Below are 19921 nucleotides of genomic sequence, written 5' to 3'. Positions count from 1 at the left end.
AATAGACGCACAACTCATTCTCTAAGAGCAAAATGCTTACTTGAACTAAAACGTTCTCCAGAGCTCAAACATTCTCTATGCTAAAACGTTAAGTTGATCTCAAAGGCTTCATAGTTCCAACACTTCTCACTAGTTGAGGACCTACAATTCTAGGATTAACTTAGTGCAGAACGCTCTCTAGAGCAACCAAAATGCTTACTTGACCTAAAACGCTCTACATAGCTAAAACGTTCTCTATGGTCAAACGCTTATTCGAGCTCACACTCTGCATAGCTCAAACACTTCTCATTAGTTGGAGACCTACACTTTTATGTTTAACTCCGTGTAGAATGTCCACTAAAAGCAACAAGTTTACACAAGCTAAAACAATCACTGGAGTAAAACACTCACTCCAACTCTAAGAGCTACACAACAACTCGATCACTCGAGCCCTAAGCTCTCTAGAGCCACAATCTTATTGATCTTGCAAAACATACACTTCTAAGTTCAAATCAAATGCAGATATCGCAACATAATGCAATTGCATCCAAGACATAAGGGAAAAGACGAAAGCAAACATGCATTTCATAAGTGCAAAATACGAACTGCCTGAACATACTCAGGAAACCAATTCTTTAAAGTCTACCGAACTGCCACTTATGTGGAAACCAGTTCATTCATATCTCAAACTTAAAGCAGATAATAAAGGCGAACTGCCTAGGTTGCCCCAGGTTATCAGCTCTTAATGTATCTGGCCCATGCCACACAAAAATAATAAGGTAAACTGCCCTGCCAAGCCCAGGAAACCAGTTCTATTGTATTACAACCACTTAAAAACAAAAGCATCAAGGGAAACATTCAAAAATCTCACAACTCTCAAGAAGCAAAAAATTACACAACATTGTTTAAAGACTCAGTTCGCAACGGGTCCAGCTCTTCAGGAGACACGGTTTCAACATCAACAACAGTGGTAAGAACAGTAAGGGGAACTTCCACGACATCACTCGGCACTTCAGTATGCTCGACATCAACAGTTCTATTAGGCGGAGCATTACTTGCATCTTCAGGTATGACTAACGCATTTGTATCTCGAGCCCCACATTCATGCTCTTCTTTCAATTGAAAGTTTGCATGTTCCAATTCGTCATAATCTTGGCACAAGGCATTATACGCCTGCTGTCTACTCTGAGCAGCACCCTTGCAAGTCTTGGCATAATTAGTGATTCTAGCCAACTGCTCTTTAAGCTCCCCCACAGAGTTATCTACCACCGACTTCTCCAAAACAACTTGATTATACCTTTTCCTCAGCTCGTCTAGCTCCCTCTTCTCAGGCACTTACACATCTCGTACACTAGACAACTAATCTTTGACTCTCTCTAGCTCCCCCTTTTCAAAATCAGCAATTAGTGCTACTTGCTTCAGCTTCTGATACCCAACCAACAACTATAGAAAGACAAAGCCACATTAGTTTTCACTACAAAACAAACGACATCAGAAAAACAAAGTAATACTTACTAAGCAATGGGCCAGATTCATCGCCCTCAGATTCTCATCCATCTCCTTCGTGTCCAACTCTTTTCTATCACTATCCAGAACGATACCATCCAACAAACAGGAAACAATAGGTGCAGACTTAAAACTACAATCTGACTTTTTCACCATATGCTACTTTCTAGTTTTCAAGCTAACATAAACAAAACTCCAGTCCAACTCGTCACCACCAGCCCTATGGGAGGTCGTCTTACCTGCTTCCGTGGCAGCGACCTTCCCTTTCCCCTTACCACTTCCATCCACAGTTGAAGTTATTACCTAATCAAAATTATCCAGGTCAAGAAAGCTAAGGTCTACCTGCTGAAGCAACCTAGAGTTTCGAGGTCCCTTACCCCCAGTACGCTCCCCCACAGCAGCCGAACTTGGACCTACATAACGGTCAAGGATTCGAGCCAGCTTAGTCACCTTGGAATCAAACGCATCTGCCTTACGCTTAGCCAAGCCGCTCGACCCACAAACAACAAAGTTGATGTCATCCAACTCCAAAGGGGAGCCCTCCCTTACTTGCTTTATCAGAATGACCCCCTAACCTTCATCCCCGCCCATGTGAGCAGGTCGCCTTACTGACCCCACACCAGATTCGGAGGTCCCGCCACCTCCCCCAGCACCACCATGACTCCTATTCCTAGCCTCCATAGTTAAAACACCACTGTTTTCCCTCTCCATGATAAACTCAATTGACGACTCAGAATCAGCCTGCCCGCGCGTCCTTTTCTTTTGGTTCTTCCCTTTCAACAAAGTAGTTGGCTACTTTAGGAAGTATCTCTTGCTTCTTAGCTCGACTAAGGCAGGCAAACTTCTCAATAATAGAACGTTTGGTCCCCCTTGTAATAGCAACCTCTGCAAATACAAATAGTTCAAAAGTCAGTTCAAAACCACACGTATTTCTCAATATACAACAAAGAACACTACAACCTATCAGCAAAATTGCAAACCCTAGTATGCACAACAAACCCACTAGCACAATAGTTTCCAATTAACAACAACGACCTTTTCTCCCAAAGCTCGTTGCTCACACCATCCAGAACGCTCGACTTCTTCGTTAGTGCCTGCAAGCTAAAATTATTAGCATGAGATTGCTTCACAGCGAAGTACTTAATATATCAGTGAACCCAATGCGGTACTCCCCACTCTCATTCAACAAATCGAAGACTCTAAGCAAACGCCACGTGTTGCCAACGAACTGGCAAGGTGCTTTTCCACATAAATTCAAAAATTCACAAGTAAGTCTTGAGAATGGTATCCTCATACCAGCTCGCAACTGCCCCTCACAAATAACGACCCCGTAACCCAGAGGTACGAACGCATTGCTAAAAACGTCCGCATCCTCCCTGAGTTCGTGTATCTCCAGGTCGCTTACCATTATAGCATAAGCTTCCCTTAACTCTATAAAGCTTTTCACAACACATTTATCTACAATTCTAGGGGGCAACCCACTTGAAATAGAAACCTCATCACGACCAGAACTACTCGCTACAGCAATTATAGAATCATATCTTACCACCTCCTCCTCACACTCAAACCCTAATGACTCCTTTATTACTTCGTTAGAACAGGTGTCATCTGAGTCAGACATGTTTTACCCTCTCTCTTTCTCTTTTGTTACAACACAACGACCTAACCAAGACTACAAACAAAGAACCTTCAAAGCAATAAAAGAAAACGAAAATGGCGGAGAGACTAACCTGGATACTCTAAACCTTTGGCAAGTTCTGAAAAATGAGAAAACGGTGGCTCTCCAGTTCTCCATATGCAGTTTTGTTCAAGAAAAACCTTTCAGTTCCCAAGGCACCTCATGATTACACTAAAACCCAAGCCTGACACGCACCTTTATGTAGCGTCTTTTCAAATTCAACAAAATGAGGTGGTTGCTATTTCTGTTTACAGCTATTCGCATCCTCACATGTGCTGAAACACGTGCTATCGTTCTCTCTCAGTAGGTCACTCCTCCGCACAAAGCAACCTACTGAGATGGGGCTATGTGAGAGAGTAATATTCAAATCCAATGAATATCACACACGTGTCCAGCATATATAGAACTACCAACAAACCTCATATCCTCATCCTCCAAGCTCACTCTATAGTGATTCGACTCAAGCAAGCGACCTATGCAACTCGCGCTCAGAGCGGTATGATGTCACCACCAACTGATCTCAGGTACTCGTCCTGCGAGCTCGCTTCAAAGTGACTCGAGTAGAGTAGACGATCTCGCTTAGAAGCGATATCCTCAGTACTCACTTTCCCCATCCCACAACAGCTAGTAACATATGTCTTTATGACTGCCATCAAGACCGAAGCTCCAGGTACGCATCACAGTAAATACCTATAACTCGCCATCATGGCTCGCAAGTGACCTGAAGACCTGGATCTGACTTGACACGGGAGAGCGGGAGGCGCGGGCACCTTGCATATATAAAAAGGATGAAGAACTACGTCTGACCTGATTCAGATTCCCCCTATAAAGAGAACTTGATATGTAGGCAATTCATCCATACGAACTCGGTCAATTCAATCCACAAACACCATCTCCCCCCAAACTGCCTACATTCATAAGGTTCACCAAAAACAACATTTACAGTAGTGTTCTTACAATTACAATGTAAATTAATAAATTGTGCATTTTTAAAAGTTCATAACCAAAGTTTTATGGGATCTACACTGCTTATCTATGCTTACATCAATCCTAATGCATCAATGGATTATTGAAACTGATAAGTTCGCAAATATTGACTCTTATATGTATGTGGCAGTTATCCTCCTTTTCTTTAGGTGCATGCAAGTAGATTTGATCTAAAAGAATTTGGATTCTCGATCATTTCATATTTGCATGGCTCAAGTTACAAATTGTTCAGGGTAAGTAACTAAGTATTGTCAACCACTCAACCAACCACGTGCAGAGAACGAGCTAATTATATTTAAGGAACCGACCACAATCTAAGATGGCTCAAAATTCAAATTCCATGTCTTGCAAAGTCACAAAGAATTAGAGTATTTTAGCATCACTGGTAACATCAATTTTGAGTGTTAATCGGTCAATGAGCGATATAGGATTAATCGGTTAATTGGCAATTTAACCGGGGAAATCCGATACATATATTTGGACCTATCCCAATATATACGTGATGCAGGTTTACTTGTCGCCATTTTTCAATGGGTTTATTTTTAGCTTTTGTATCTAAGTATTAATTATTGCTTCCACATGTGCTGTTGCAAACGCGATACCTTGTGGCACCTGTGTTATTGTGCTAGACAAAAAAATTTGAGAACAACAGTTTTTCTTGTTTCTTCGTTTTTTTTGCCCTTACTTCAACAGTCGGTTTTAATCTGTTGTAGATCCAGTAGAACTGTAGAAGTGGATAATTTCACATGATGGAGAGAAGTGAATCGGGGGTCTGTAGCCCCTGTAGTGAAGCCCATATTTTAAGAAACAGAAACCAGGAACTGGTCCATGGACAGAAAATCCGCATTCAATTTTGTACAGAACTATTTCATGATTTTCGTCTACCACGAGGATATCTTTATAGGGACGCCAGCCGAGACCGTTGGATCTCGGATCCAACGGTCTCAAAACACTCATTCCTATAGGGATATCCTCGTGGTAGCCCAGATCTTTTGGATTATTGGATAAGACCACTGCGAGCCACAAACTACTCTTTTATGATTACAAAATAGTATCAGTTTTCTTCTGGTACTGAATTTGCCAAGCATGGGACTTGTTCAGCTACATTCTCACGCGACACTTTATCTCAACTTCAATTACATTAGTAGAACACGACATGCACTCAAATCCACTAAGAATGTAAGCTTTTCCAGAGGTAAAATAAGAGCAATTGGGACGATTTCAGAAGCAGAAATTAAATCATCCGATGAGCCTCCATCTATTGATTTCGCATTTGTTAGTGTAAGTTGAAAGGGTGGCACTCTTTCTTTTCTTTTGCATTTTTTTTTCTTTGCTTCTTTTAGACCACTATTAGAAAAATGCATTGAGTAGTTTCTCCAATTTTGGTTTTCTGATTCAATTCAGTCGGTCTTATTACCTGATGGAACGCCAGACGTACACCTTCGTTCTGCATGTGGTGGACAGAAACTTAGAGATGTAATGTTGGACTCCAACGTTGAATTGTATGGACCATATGTAAGCTACAGTCTTACTTCAACTTCTGGCCTCCAAATGTGCAATTCATTTCTTAAGTACACTGAATTGAAGATGATGCATGTGTTTTATTTTCAGGCTAGACCTCTACTAAACTGTGCAGGTGGAGGAACATGTGGAACATGCATTGTTGAGGTATAATCATTTATCAACATAGCTTGCTGCTAGGTTTTACTAACCAACTTACAATAGTTCTTGAAATAATAAAACATTAAGGGTTATACTAGCATACCCACACCACTAGTTGCAATTAGGATTACCCCATTATAATTGAAATTAGGATTTTCTCTCCAAATTGACAGTAAGAAGGAGTCAACCATAAGTGGCCGTTAGTTGGCTAGTCAAGGATTGTGAATTGTCCTAAATACTCTTTTTCTGTGGAAATTACCTAATTTTCCATGGGCTATGAGTGCCACGTATTGGACAATGTTCAAAGCCCACAACTCGAAATTATACACATTGGATTACACACGAGAATTGTGAGTTAAGAATTCTGTCAGAGAATGTTGTTCTGTTTCGTGTGTTGCTTCGTGTGTGTATGTTCAGTTCAGTTCAGTTCTTGGTCTTGGTCTTGCTTCATGTGTGTACGTTGCCATTTAGCTCACTCTTGCTCTTGCCATTCAAAGTTATTACGCATTCATGCTTTGAATAGGATAATGTGAAATACCAATTCTCATACAGACTACTTTGAATAGTATGTAAAGTAGCAGCTCATATTGACTCACAAGAACTTCAAACACTGGAAAATACAGTAGGAAGCATTACATTAAGAACACCAAAGCTTATTTCTGACAAAGAACCAATCAAAACCTTAAATTAGCATCTTCTTTTATCACCAGATATTCTTCTCAAGCTCTATTACAAAGTACAAACTCAGCTTGAAATAACTTTACACTCGTAAAACATGATTAATTCTACATACAACAATGCAATAATTCTAAACTCAAAACTCATTTCTTTTGCACTTTTGCTTTAAAAACAATCTTAGCATCAAAAGCTTGCGAAATATCGTCTACAATAAATTCAAAACTAAATTTAAAGTTAGAATTATCTTTCTCTTTTTCTTCAAATGACAACTTCTTCACTTCAATTACCTTCCCAACTGTTGACAACTTCTTCTCTTTCAACCATTCAAAAGACAAACAATTTTCGCATTTATAAATTTTTTTGCTCTTGCTGTGAGGTTTAGTAGAAGTCAATATCAATCTCGGCGTACGACACCTATTGCAAGGAGATTCTTCAGATAGCAACTTCGTTGCTTCAGTAACCTTCTCTACTCGACAACCTTTAAATGCCGCTTCCAACTATTGAAAAAACTCACAATTTTCACATTTCAAAAATTTCTCGCCTTTGCTCTGTGAGTATTGAACAGTTTTGTGAGCATTGGAGCCACCCAAGACACAACCGTTGGAACTTGAGCCATCACCACCTCCCATCTTTAAATTTTTCATTGACAAAAAACGTTTTTGAAATTTATAAGATTTGGGTTAACTGGAGGAGGAAGACGAAGTTACTCGAAAGCTAAGTCTGGTATTTGAGAAAAGGGTTTTTACTCCAATGTGTCTAATTTCAATTCGAGTTGTGGGCTTTGAGTTGTGTCCAATACGTGGCACTCATAGTCCATGGCAAATTAGGTAATTTCCACAGAAAAAGGATATTTAGGAAAATTCATAATTCTTGACTAGTCAACTGACGGCCACTGTTGGTTGACTCTTTCTAACTGCCAATTTGGAGGAAAAATCCTAATTTCAGTTATAATAGTTATAATAGGGGGTAATCCTAATTGTTGGGTATGTTAGTATAATCCAAACATCTCTACACTATATGATAGCCGGGTATTTAGGAATTCCTCTAAACTATCGAGTAGGCAATTTGTAATCTCCATAGTTGCACAATTTCAAAACACCTCCCTCACAAAAATTAGAACAAACCCCCTATTTATTAATAATTTAGAAAAATCTCTCTAATATCACTTAAATTATATAATTATCCCCAATTTCTCTAGCTAATATTAGAACAAGTTCTTTTTTATTAATAATTTAGAAAAATCTTTCTAATGTCACTTAAGGAAAATTTCTCAACCGAACTGTGTATTTGTAATCTATTTATTTTATGATTTTAGAACCACCTCCCTTAATTATTCTAATCAGCTCCTTCCTTTTTAAATAATTTACCAAAAACTTTATCACTTTATTGAAATTAGAATTAGCTTCATATTATTTAAAATAATTTAGAAAACCTCATTCACGTCACTCAAATTATATTCAACCCCTCCTAATGTTTTTATATTATTTTTTAGATTATAACTAGAATTCAAAAAATCATACTATCAGAGAGATGTTAGAGCGACAGGTTTAAAAATTTGAAAAAACACCGATGCGTAGCACGGTTCGCATACTCATTAATAATAGTATAACCCAAACATTAATAATGCAGTCAATTCGATTGGGAGTGGGAATGTGAGAATATTCGTTGTGTAACATGGTGCGACCAGGTCCGAGACTGAAATATTTGGACCCTTCATGGACCAGGACATATAGCTCTTTGTTAGCATTAGGGGTTTGCTTAGAGCTCAGCCTACTTTATTTAATCGAGGCCCAATTTGGTTTAATTAACAGCAGTTTGACGGAAATAGTGTATTTGACGACAGTCTTCAGAGTTTGATTGTTTGTAATTTTGTTACGTTTTCCTTGATCAAGTTTTTTATATTTTTGTAGGTTGTTGATGGCAAGGAACTCCTGAACCCCCGTACAGACAAAGAGAAGGAGTTCTTCAAGAGGGTATTTTCACACATAATCCATTCGTTCATTCTTACGCTTTTGGGTATATGCTTGTAATATTTTATTACGAACTGGCAGAAACCAAAGACATGGAGACTTGCTTGTCAAACCACTGTTGGTAAAAAAGATTCTAGAGGCGAGGTCAGTAAAATTACTTGGTATAAGTCATCCATCTTGTCGACATTAGGACAGGAACGAGGTTTATTTATTACTGTCCCACTTTATTCCTTTGATGTAGGTAATTATCCAACAATTACCTGAGTGGAAGGCTCATGAATGGAGTGCAAAGATCGAGAAATAGTGATAAAAACGATCCTTGTTGCCAAACACTTGTAAAAAGAGCTATGTTCATCATTATAAATTTTCTAATGCACTTACGAAGATTTTGATACGAGAGTAAGGCAACAACATCTATTCGATCACATATGATGATCGGTATTTGTTCTTATGTGTGTAAGTAATGAACTTACACTGCGAAAAGCCATAAACCAATAATCACTCTAGTTCAGTTAAACCTGTAAAACTTATCATTATCGTGTAAGCTGCAAAACAAAGTAGGGACGAAATTCAATATAACTACGTGTGACGCCCGGGATTCTCAACAGCATTGATAATTTGATCTTGTTTCCAATATCGCAGCAAGATGTCTAGCGCGTTTACAGCAAAGGTTTTGCTGGCTAGCTAAGCTTATATACGTAGAGACTACTTCATCGTCTCTCAGAAAGCTAAGGTGGGAGTACTAATTAATTCTGGTCGATCAAAGCGTCCAACACCGGTCATATGTAGTCCACTCTAAATTTACGGACCATTCCCTTCATCGAGCAGGTGAGACACTGTCCCAGGTATGCCTTCTGATATGGCCTGCTATTGAATGTAAAACATTTTTGCATTTGAATTTAACCTTCTTCTTGGGCAGATTAATTGCATGGAAATCCAGTTTTTATTGGTCACAGAAGAAACCAAAAAGGTCGAATCAACAAATAGAATTAACAAATCTACATAACGAGTTTATGTTAAGTTAATAATTATTTTAGTCATTTAGTGCTCCTGCAAATTCTTATTGGAAAAAGTGTCTTGATCAAACTCTGATATATAAAAGGCCGGCTTAATTGGAAAATCTTAAGATGATGGAAAAGTAGAGAAAACACAATCAATATGGAGGAAATAAGAAAAGTTGCTTTAGTCTACTATGCGAACAGTTCCGATGAGACCAAGGAAACCGTGAAGAAAATTTTCAAAAGCATGGATGCTAATGGAAGTGGGAAGATCAGTATCAATGAGTTTGAAGAGAACGTGAAGAAAAGATGGAGCCGATTCAAACCAGAGTTATTTACCGAATTAGACCAAGATGGTGATGGATTATTGGACTTTGAGGAAATCATTGTCTTCTATTACATGGCTAACGTGAGAAACTATTTTTGTGATGGATGCGGAGAGTACTTGATAACTCTTTTTTTCATCTGTGTTCAGTGCTATGTCCAAAGAAGCAACAATCAAAGTTTTGATCTCTGCCTCAACTGTTACGAAACCAAGCAGTTCACTCATTCGCACCAAATCTTCTTGGATAACTACGCTATGCTCACTTTCTTATGGTCTTACTTGAAGAAAAAGGTATGTTTAAATTCAAATTAAGCAAGAAGCTAGAATTAGAAACATGTTAATGATGATTCGAGAAACAAGAACTATAATCCAAATGACAGCTTTAAAATAATGTGAAGAAAATGAGGGATGCTAGCTGGTGAGCTGGCATGTGTGCTAGCAAGTGTACACTGTACAGTGACTTGAAAGGTAGAATACTAGACATGAAACTGATGTAAGGGTATCAATAGTGAAGTGGCATGTATGCAACTCACTAATGGGTTTCCTGCTAGTCTGCTAGCAATCCTCGGAGAAAATTCATGAGTGGGTCAAAAGGTTTTTAAGGACATACACTTGCGAGTTGCGACGACACATTTAAGAACTAACGAAGTAAATTCAAATAATCAAATCATCTAAAATGGGTATTTTCCTATTTTACATATAATATATTAGAGTTCATTTTCTTTTTTCTTTTTTCCATTGCGTACTGCATACTGTAGAATTTGGGCATCCGACATAAAACAAATTGGTGCATGATAAACTGGAGAGTTCTCAGAATTTATATATTTACTTGCGAGGTTTTAGACACCCAATATGAAATTATAATTTCAACACATACATTGCCAATTGTCATTGGGTTGTTGATTTAACTCCTCTCTTTCAGGACTCCGGAGACAAGGCTATGGAATCTGTTTTAGAAGGAATTGGTCTTGCCAACGAGACCATTGAATTGGCATCAGACGTGGACGTAGACTGCGAGTGTGTAATATTGTGATTCCTTATTTCCTTTTCAACTAGAAAGATTATACTCAGACTCTTGTAAGAGTTACGGAGTCGCTTAAAGTCGTTTGAGTATAATTTCTTGTAGAATCTAAACTTTGATTTAAACACACAAAATTTAATACAAATTTGAACTAAATCAATATATCTATATCTTTAGATATATATTATAGCTATACCCTCTTAGCTCTCTTTTTTGAGCATTAACAGAGTTTCCAATATTTGTAAAACTCTTTGACTAATTATGAAAAAACCAGACTCCAGTTTTTTCTAAACTCTATTACTAATTACTAAAAACAATATGATATAAAGAAGGAAACAATCCCATCTAGAGTTTCATAGATTCTCCAACTTTTCCTAAACACTATAGCTAATTATGAAAAAATAAGAGACAGAAAACTAAATTGCTAAAAACAATAGTTTTCACCAAAAACGATTTTTCTAAAACCTTTACGCCACGAAAAATAGTTTCTACACTAATTTTAGGTGAAGTTTAACATAACAAAGTTTCTTTTTAGAAAAAAAAACATTTACTTTATATATTTGTTAACTACACATGTAACTGGGACAAAAAAAGAAAAATAAAAGTCAACTAATCATAAAATAAGTAACGGTGTACAATCAAAACTAAGCAGACAACAAATAAAATTGAATTGTATGCACTATATGTCTATATGGGCCTAAACAAATAAAGTTGGATAGATTTAATGCATCATCCACTTTGGATGCAAATTCATTGAACTAACTTCAAACAATAATTAACGGGAAATCGGAAACTAAATGCAAATGCAACCTTATCGAATAATAAACGAGAAATCAAAAATTGGATGCAAATACATTAAAATAATCTTAAAAAATAATTAACGAGAAATCGGAAATTAGATGCAAATACATTGAACTGACCTCGAAGAACAATTAATAGGAAATTGGATGCAAATGCATTGAACTAACTGCATTGAACTAACCTCAAAAAATAAATAACGGGAAATCGGAAACTAGAGACAACTGCATTGAACTAACATAAAAAAATAAATAATGGAATTGAAAATCAGAAACTGGATGCAAATGCAATAAACTAACCTTTTTTTTTACTTGGTAAGTGTAAATTGAATTAAGGAAAGAAACGAAATAAAAGAACTGTATAGGAGTAGTAGAACCTACATGCTATACGATGTAGGCTCAAGATATTATAAAATAGCAACCATATGGAACCTCCCATTCATATAGCCATGGGGGTCTGCCATTTGATACAAAAGCCTCATTCTCAGCTAAGAAAGATCCAAATTTTGTCACCTAATTTGCGGCTAGGTTAGCCTCTCTCCAGTTGTGCGACACTTTCAAGCTTTGCTTAAAATTAGCAAATTTTCCATCTACATAGGAGTTGCCAAGGGATGCCCCCGAAGTTAAAAGTCGTGGATGACCATGCCCGATCTAATTCCACCCGGAGATTGCTCTATCCTTTTGAAAGGGCAAGCTCCACACTCTCCAATATAGCCATGCACTCCTCGGTGTATAGTTGTTCCGCAATTCCGATACCCTTGCTCAAGAGTAAGAAAAAATCACCATGAACCTTTCTAAATGATCCACCCAACCCAGTTGGACCTGGGTTTCCTCTAGAAGCCCCATCTGTGTTGACCTTAATTCGATCACCAATTGGAGGAAGCATTAAACTAACCTCAAATTGTGTTATATGTTGTGGGAATGTCTCAATAAGTATAGTTTTGCATTTAAAATAGTGTTTATCTTATCTCTTTTCGTATGATTGGGAACGTCTTGCTATTCAAGTAGCGTCAATATAAACTTCGCCTTATTAGGCAATCTCACAAAACTTTAATCAAACTTATATTATTAAACAACAAAATGAAGTTAAAGGGTTTTATCAAGGGTGAGTTTTTTTTTTAATGGATAGTGGGGTTTTAACGTTATAAGAAATTTGGATGAGTGATTAATATAATATTCATATATAATAGTTATGTATATATAGTTGCAAATATTTTTCAGAATAATTAATATAACATCACACGTTCGTAGATAATCTTTGAAGATCCCACATAGTGGGTCATGTATAATTTAAAGAATAATTAATGGGAAATTGGGAACTGGATAATTTTTTATGATCCCATATAGTAAATCAAACATAATTTATTTTTATGCCCTGTTTGAAGTTGATATTACACACCACATTGGATAATTAAAAGGAAATCGGAAACTGGCTTCAAATACATTGAACTGAGCTCAAAGAGTAACTAACAGGAAATCGAAACTTTATGTAAATACAATAAACCGCATCAAAAAAGTAATTAACTAAAAATAAAAAACTGGATGTAACTGCATTAAACTAACGTCAGAGAATAACTAACGAGAAATTAGAAATTGGATGCAAATCTTTGAAAAATATTTAACAAGAAATTGGAAATGGTATGCAAATACATCAAACAAACTTCAAATAATAATTAATGGAAAATCGAAAATTGGATGCAAATACATTGAACTAATCTCAAAAAATAATTAACATAAAATCAAAAACATAATGCAACTGCGTTAAACTAACCTCATAGAATAATTGGCGAAAAATCAGAAACTAGATGCAAATGCATTGAAATAACCTCAAAGAATAGTTAATGAAAAATCATAAACCAGATGTAATTGCATCGAACTAACCTCAAAACATAAATAATAAAAACTAGATGCACATATATACATTTTTGATGGTTGATGCATATATATTGAACTAACCTCGAGTTATTAATGGGAAGTCGAAACTGTATACAAATGCAATGAACTAATCTCAAAGACTAATTAACGAAACATCGAAAAATGGATGCAACTCAGACCAACTAATCTCAATGAATAATTAATAGGAAATCATAAATTTGATGCAACTACATTGAACTAACCTAAAAAAATAATTAATGGGAAATCGAAAACTTGATATTGAACTAACCTCAAAGAACAATTAATTAGAAATCGAAAATTGGATGCAACTACATTGAGCTAACCTCAAAGAATAATTAACGGAAAAATCGAAACTATATGCAATTGCATAAAACTAAAATCGAGATTAACTAATGGTAAATCAGAAATTAGATGCAATATCTTGAGGAATATTTAAAGGGAAATCAGAAACTTGATACAAATGCAATGAAATAACCTCAAATAATAGTTAACTAGAAATCAGAAATCAAATGTAACTGGTCAAACTAACTTCAAAGCATAAATAACCAGAAATTTAAAACTAGATACAAATACATTAAATATCGAACTAACCTCTAAAAATAATTAACTGGAAATCAGAAACTGGATACAGATGTATTGAACTAATCTGAAAGAGAAATTAATGGGAAATTGGAACCTGGATGGAAATGCAATTAACTAATCTCAAAAACTAATTAACGAAATATCGAAAAATAGATGCAACTACACTAAATTAACCTTAATGAATAACTAACGAGAAATCATAAACTTGATGCAACTGCACTGAATTAACCTCAAAGAATAATTACCGAAAAATCAAAAACTTGATGCAGCTGCATTGAACTAACCTCAAAGAATAATTAATGGAAAATAAAAAACTATATGCAATAACTACATTGAACTAACCTCAATGAATAATTAACAGAAAATCGGAAACTTGATGCAAATGCATTGAACTAACCTCAAAACATAATTGTATTATTTATAGGGGGAATATAATGTCTCAACAAGTATAGTTTTGCATTTTAAATAGTGTTTATCATAATTCTTTTATTATGATTGAGAATGTCTTGCTATTCAAGTAGTTTCAATATCATCTTCGCCACATTGAATATTCTCATAAAACTTCAATTATTAAACCTAACAACTAAAAGAAGTCAATAGGTTTTATCAAGGTTTGGTGATTTGTTTTTATTGAGAGTGGTGCAATAAATTTGAATGAGTGATTAATATAATTATTATATATATCTCATAGTTCTGTATAATTGTTAATATTTTTTAAAATAATTTAATATATCGACACCCGTTCGTAGGACGGGTTTGAAAACTAGTTATAATATTAAAGCTCCCACAAAGGGTATTTTTCGAGCTCTATTAAAATTCCACGTCATCTCCTATTAAAACAGGAATTTCTCTCCTATTAAAACAAATTTTAATACTTCTAATTAAAGCAGGAATCATTCTCCTATTAAAATGGGAATTCATTTCCTATTGAAAAGAGAAAATATAGTCATATATAATTAAAACGGAAATTATTCTCCTATTAAAACATGATCTCTCTCTCAATTGGAAAAAAAAAAACAGGTTTTTAAAATTTAATTAAAACAATTTGTTAGAAAATTAAAATGGGTTAGCGACTAAAATGGTAGTCCTAATTTCTAAAAAAAATCTAAATATTTTCAAAAGAGTCGATGCGTATGCATGGGCATACAAGCTAGTCTTAATATTAAAGCTTTCACAAGGAGTATTTTTCAAGCTCTATTAAAATTCCACATCATCTCTTATTAAAACTGGAATTTCTCTCCAATTTAAAAAATGGAAATCTTTTTTTACAACGGAAATTCATCTCCTATTATAACGAGAATTCTTCTCTTATTAAAACAAATTCTAACACTTCTAATTAAAGCAGAAATCATTCTCCTATTAAAATGGGAATTCCTCTCTATTGAAAATTAAGGAAAAATCTAGCATATCTAATTAAAACGGGAATTATTCTCTTATTAAAATAGAATCTCTCTCCCAATTGAAAAAAACGGGTTTTTAAAACTTAATTTAAAACAATTTGTTAGAAAATTAAAATAGGTTAGCGACTAAAACGGTAGCCTTAATTTTCTAAAAATAATCTAAATGTTTTCAAAATAGCCCGTGCGCATAAAGAGTATTTTTTCGAGCTTTATTAAAATTCCACGTCATCTCTTATTAAAACAGAAATTTCTCTCCTATTTGAAAAATTGAAATCTTTTTTTTACAACGGGAATTTCTTTCCTATTATAATGGGAATTATTCTCCTATTAAAACAAATTCTAGCACTTCTAATTAAAGCAGGAATCCTTCTCCTATTAAAACATAATCTCTCTCCTAATTGAAAAGGCGGGTTTTTAAAACTTAATTAAAATTTCATTAAAATCAATTTGTTAGAAAATTAAAACGGGTTAGCGATTAAAACAGTAGTCCTAATTTTCTAAAAAAAATCTAAATGCTTTCGAAAAAGTGCCTGCGTATGCACGGGCCTACAAGCTAGTTAATATTAAAGCTCTTACAAGGAGTATTTTCTACCTCTCTTAAAATTTCATGTCGTCAACACCTATTAAAACGGGAATTCTCTCTCCTATTGAAAAGAGAAATTCTAGCATTTCTAATTAAAACGGGAATCATTCTCCTCTTATAATAATGGAAATTTATTTCCTATTGAAAAAGAAAAATCTAACACTTCTAATTAAAAAAGGATCTCTCCGTCCCCAAATTAAAAAATGGATTTTTAAGACTTAATTAAAACAATTTTGTTGAGAAATTAAAACGGATTAACAACGAAAACATGAATCACGATTTGTTAGAAATTTTATATAATGGTTATGATAGTTGAGCAAGTTTTTAAAAAAGTCGGTGTGTATGCACGGGTATACTTTCTAGTAAACTTTATTATATCAATTCAATTTCGCTTATATTTAAACTTCATAAACAAAAGAATTTACCACTCCATATCGATGCATCTCTTTTCTACAATGCACCTCTCTTATTATTCTCTCATTTCTTCTTAAACTAAAGTCTAGGCGCGCGTGCACACACACACACACACACACACACACACACACACACACACACACATATATATATATATATATATATATATATATATATATATACCAAACAAAAAGAGAGAGATTAATGCGGAAGAAGATCAGTCAGCAGCAAGAACACTTGATTAAACTGAACTTTTATTTATAAGATTGTTTATTTGTTTATATTACAGGGGGGGGGGGGAGAAAATAAAGCACTCTTATCACACAAAACAAAGAGAAAAATAAAAGGTAAAATGAAAGATGTTCCTCAACAAGGGTGAGGTATCCCTTTTATACTAGTCGGAACTCAAAATATAATTTGGAGTCCGCACAGGAAGTGGCTACGTGTGCTGAAGAAATCGCAGTTGATTGGGCCACCATGGCAAGGCATACTTGTCTTTTACTTCTGTCTTGAAAGGATAAGAATCCTTATAATGCTTAACTTTTGACTTTAAGAGAAAGCAAAAGGTAAGATGTCCCATTCTAGGGTTCCACCTAGACAAAGCATTGTGAATCCAGCTGTAAGGATAAAATTCCACAGCAAAATAATGCTGCATGGGTCCTGATGTTATAATATCTTCTCTTTATGGAGAATAATGCTGTTGGATGTCCTCTTCAAGGGCCATAAATTTTTAAATTCTTCTGGAGAGTCTAGAAAACCTCTCTATTTAGAAGAAATGGGCTTGGGTTCCTGCTTAGCTTTAAGAGCTTCTTTGAACTTGGCTCATATGTCAGTAGGTTCAACTGAAGGTTTAGAAGAACTCGGATATATCTGAGTTAAAGCCTCTGTGAGATCAAAATTGTCACCCAATTCCTCCTCTGGCTGACTTTCTCCTGCTAAACAAACAAATTGATTTGCTTCTTCCTAACTATTAATTGATGTCATAGAAACATCATCACGCTGAGACGAGACCATTGCACTTTTTGAAGATGAAATCTCCTTAATACCAGGGGATTCTATAGCTGGTAACTTAAAGGAATTCAGAAAATGACTCTTAAGATTCTCCATACATAAATCATTAATTTGACTTTCTGAGAAACTAGGATTTTGAAATTTGATAAGATTTTTCATCATATCAAAAGGGTTCCCTGTATCCACATCTTCTGTAGGATTAATTCTGGGAGTCTATTCAATGAATGACTTCAGATCATTCTCAATACTGATAATGGCTTCTTCTGTTGGGAAAGTAATCCACCATCTTGAATAAAACTTTATTTTAAGAACGGGAATTTTAAGGTGATTATATTCACATTTAAAATCCCACTTGAATATCCATGGAATACCATATATGGTAAAAAAGGTCAATGATGATAAACTTCTTGGCATCTTGTCATCACCTTTCAGCTGAGGATGATAATCCGTCCATTTTAGAAAAATATCTAAAAAGTTCTCCGAGAATATCTATTTCAGGACCAAAATATTCCCACCACTGGAAAATCCAATAAGGATAATCAGTCTTGACAGACTGGGGGCATAGTTTAATAAACCATGAGTGTTTCCTGTGAGCATTCTGATAAAAAAAAACACGTTAGTAAAAGCTGAGATATAATCCCAGTAATTATATAGGATATTTGTTGAACTCAATTTTCGACACTTGTTGGGATCCAAACCCCACTCATTGTAAGAGATAATTCTCTTAAAGATTGCTTTGCTGTAAGAGATCGGACTATATTCGAATCAGGCTTCTACAATGTATGGTTAATATCCATAGTAGAAGTTGCTGAAGTTAGTATTTCTTCATAGATATATCTATGTTTGCCGTTAACAACAGGATACTGTTGTGTCTCAAAATATCTTCTTTGAATTTCCCAAGGATCAGGCATCCATTGCTCATCACCTAGTTGAAGATAAATGACTGTTTGATCTGCCCTTTTATTAGGGACATAAGGAGTCAGAGGAGCAAGAACTGCCTCCTTCATTGACTTTCCTTTATGTTGTGATAATGGAGGAAATTGCTCCTTATTATCAAGGAAATTAGATTTTCCTTTGCTTTTTCCACGGCCTTTAGTGGTATAACCATGACCTCTGCCTCTTTGAGAGGTGCTCATGATCCCTGCAAAAATTCTCTAGTTAGAAAATCTGGCAAAGAATTAAAGTCACCCTTGATATATTCAATATCAAAATCAAAGGCAGAAATATCCGCTTGCCATCCTGCAAAAATCTGTTTAGAAGCAATATTCTTGATATCTTTCTGTAATACCTGTTTAGCAGCCCTACAATCAATTCTTACCAAGAACTTCTGATTTAATAAATCATCCTGGAATTTATGAATACATTTTACCAGGGAAAGAATATCCTTTTTTATAGTAGAATAATTAATCTGTGCTTTCTTCCAAGTTCCAGAAGTAAAACGAATTAATTCTTCTTTTCTAGAAATAGGATTTTTTTGCTTTAAGATACCACCATAGCCAATATTGGAAGCATCTGTTTCAACAATTTTAAACCATTCAAAATTAGGCAAAGATAAGCAAGGTAATTGTTTTGCTTTAAGCTTAATTTTTTGTACTGCAAGAGTATGTGATGTACTCCAAGTGGTTGGGACCTTAGTCAGTCTAGAGTATAGAATAGAAGTATCCTGTGAAAGATTCTTATAATAGTCTGCCAAATAATGAAGACTACCAAGAAATCTCTATAATTGAGTTTTATCTAAAATTTCATCAGGAAATTTAGATGCAAACTTAATACTTCTGTCAATAGGAATTATTTTTCCTTCAGTAATGTTATGACCAAGAAAACGAACAATTGTTTGAAACAACTTCATCTTAGGTGCAGACACTACTAAACCATTCCGTTTAATAAGTTCTTTAAAAATCTTTAAATGCTTAATATGTTGTTCTAGAGATTTAGAATAAATCAGAATATCATCAATATAAACAATAGAAAATTCCGAATAAGGATTACAAATCTCATTCATAATATTCTGAAACTCAGAAGGAGCATTTTTCAAACCAAAGGGCATTATAGTCCATTCATAATGTCCAAAGGGTACGGTAAAAGCAGTTTTATACCTGTCTTCAGGGGCAATTTGGACTTGCCAATACCCTGACTTTAGGTCAAACTTCGAGAAGATGACTGCTGTAGATAAGCGATCTAATAAATCCTTTTTATTAGGAATAGGATATCTAATTCATTGTAAGGCATCATTAAGAGGTTTGAAATTAATAACCAATCTAGGAACACCTCTTTCTTTCTCAGCTGCTTTGTTGACATAAAAAGTTGTACAACTCCAAGGGGATTTACTAGGAGTAATTAATTTTTTATCTAGAAAACTCTGGATCTCTTTCTGGCAAAAAGTCAGATATTCTGACTTCATTTGACTAGGTCTAGCCTTAGTGGGAATAAAATT

The 19921-nt window shown here is 35.1% G+C and overlaps 2 protein-coding genes across 3 annotated transcripts; both read left to right on the top strand.

Moving 5' to 3' along the window:
- Nucleotides 1-5072: 5072 nt before the first annotated feature.
- Nucleotides 5073-10069, top strand: PNSB3 (NDH-dependent cyclic electron flow 1). Of its 2 annotated transcripts, XR_015219423.1 has the most exons (7): nucleotides 5165-5431; nucleotides 5555-5665; nucleotides 5762-5818; nucleotides 8401-8463; nucleotides 8542-8604; nucleotides 9103-9288; nucleotides 9934-10069. XR_015219423.1 is itself a non-coding variant. In XM_086603203.1 (6 exons), exons 1-6 carry the CDS (start codon nucleotides 5237-5239, stop codon nucleotides 8762-8764), a joined length of 552 nt encoding a protein of 183 aa, XP_086459329.1. In that variant the 5' UTR covers nucleotides 5073-5236; the 3' UTR covers nucleotides 8765-8977. The 2 variants fall into 2 exon arrangements, 1 of the variants encoding a protein (XP_086459329.1); XM_086603203.1 differs by lacking the exons at nucleotides 9103-9288; nucleotides 9934-10069 and adding an exon at nucleotides 8702-8977 and having other exon boundaries at nucleotides 5073-5431.
- Nucleotides 9312-10966, top strand: LOC147511508 (Calcium-binding EF-hand family protein). The gene is made up of 2 exons (XM_086603202.1): nucleotides 9312-10074; nucleotides 10706-10966. Exons 1-2 carry the CDS (start codon nucleotides 9619-9621, stop codon nucleotides 10814-10816), a joined length of 567 nt encoding a protein of 188 aa, XP_086459328.1. The 5' UTR covers nucleotides 9312-9618; the 3' UTR covers nucleotides 10817-10966.
- The last annotated feature ends 8955 nt before the right edge of the window (nucleotides 10967-19921 follow it).

This window comes from Coptis chinensis, chromosome 3 (assembly GCF_015680905.1).
Source record: "Coptis chinensis isolate HL-2020 chromosome 3, ASM1568090v1, whole genome shotgun sequence".
NCBI lineage: Eukaryota > Viridiplantae > Streptophyta > Magnoliopsida > Ranunculales > Ranunculaceae > Coptis > Coptis chinensis.
Note: the sequence above shows the minus strand (reverse complement) of the source record. Positions and strands in the feature narration are given on the sequence as shown.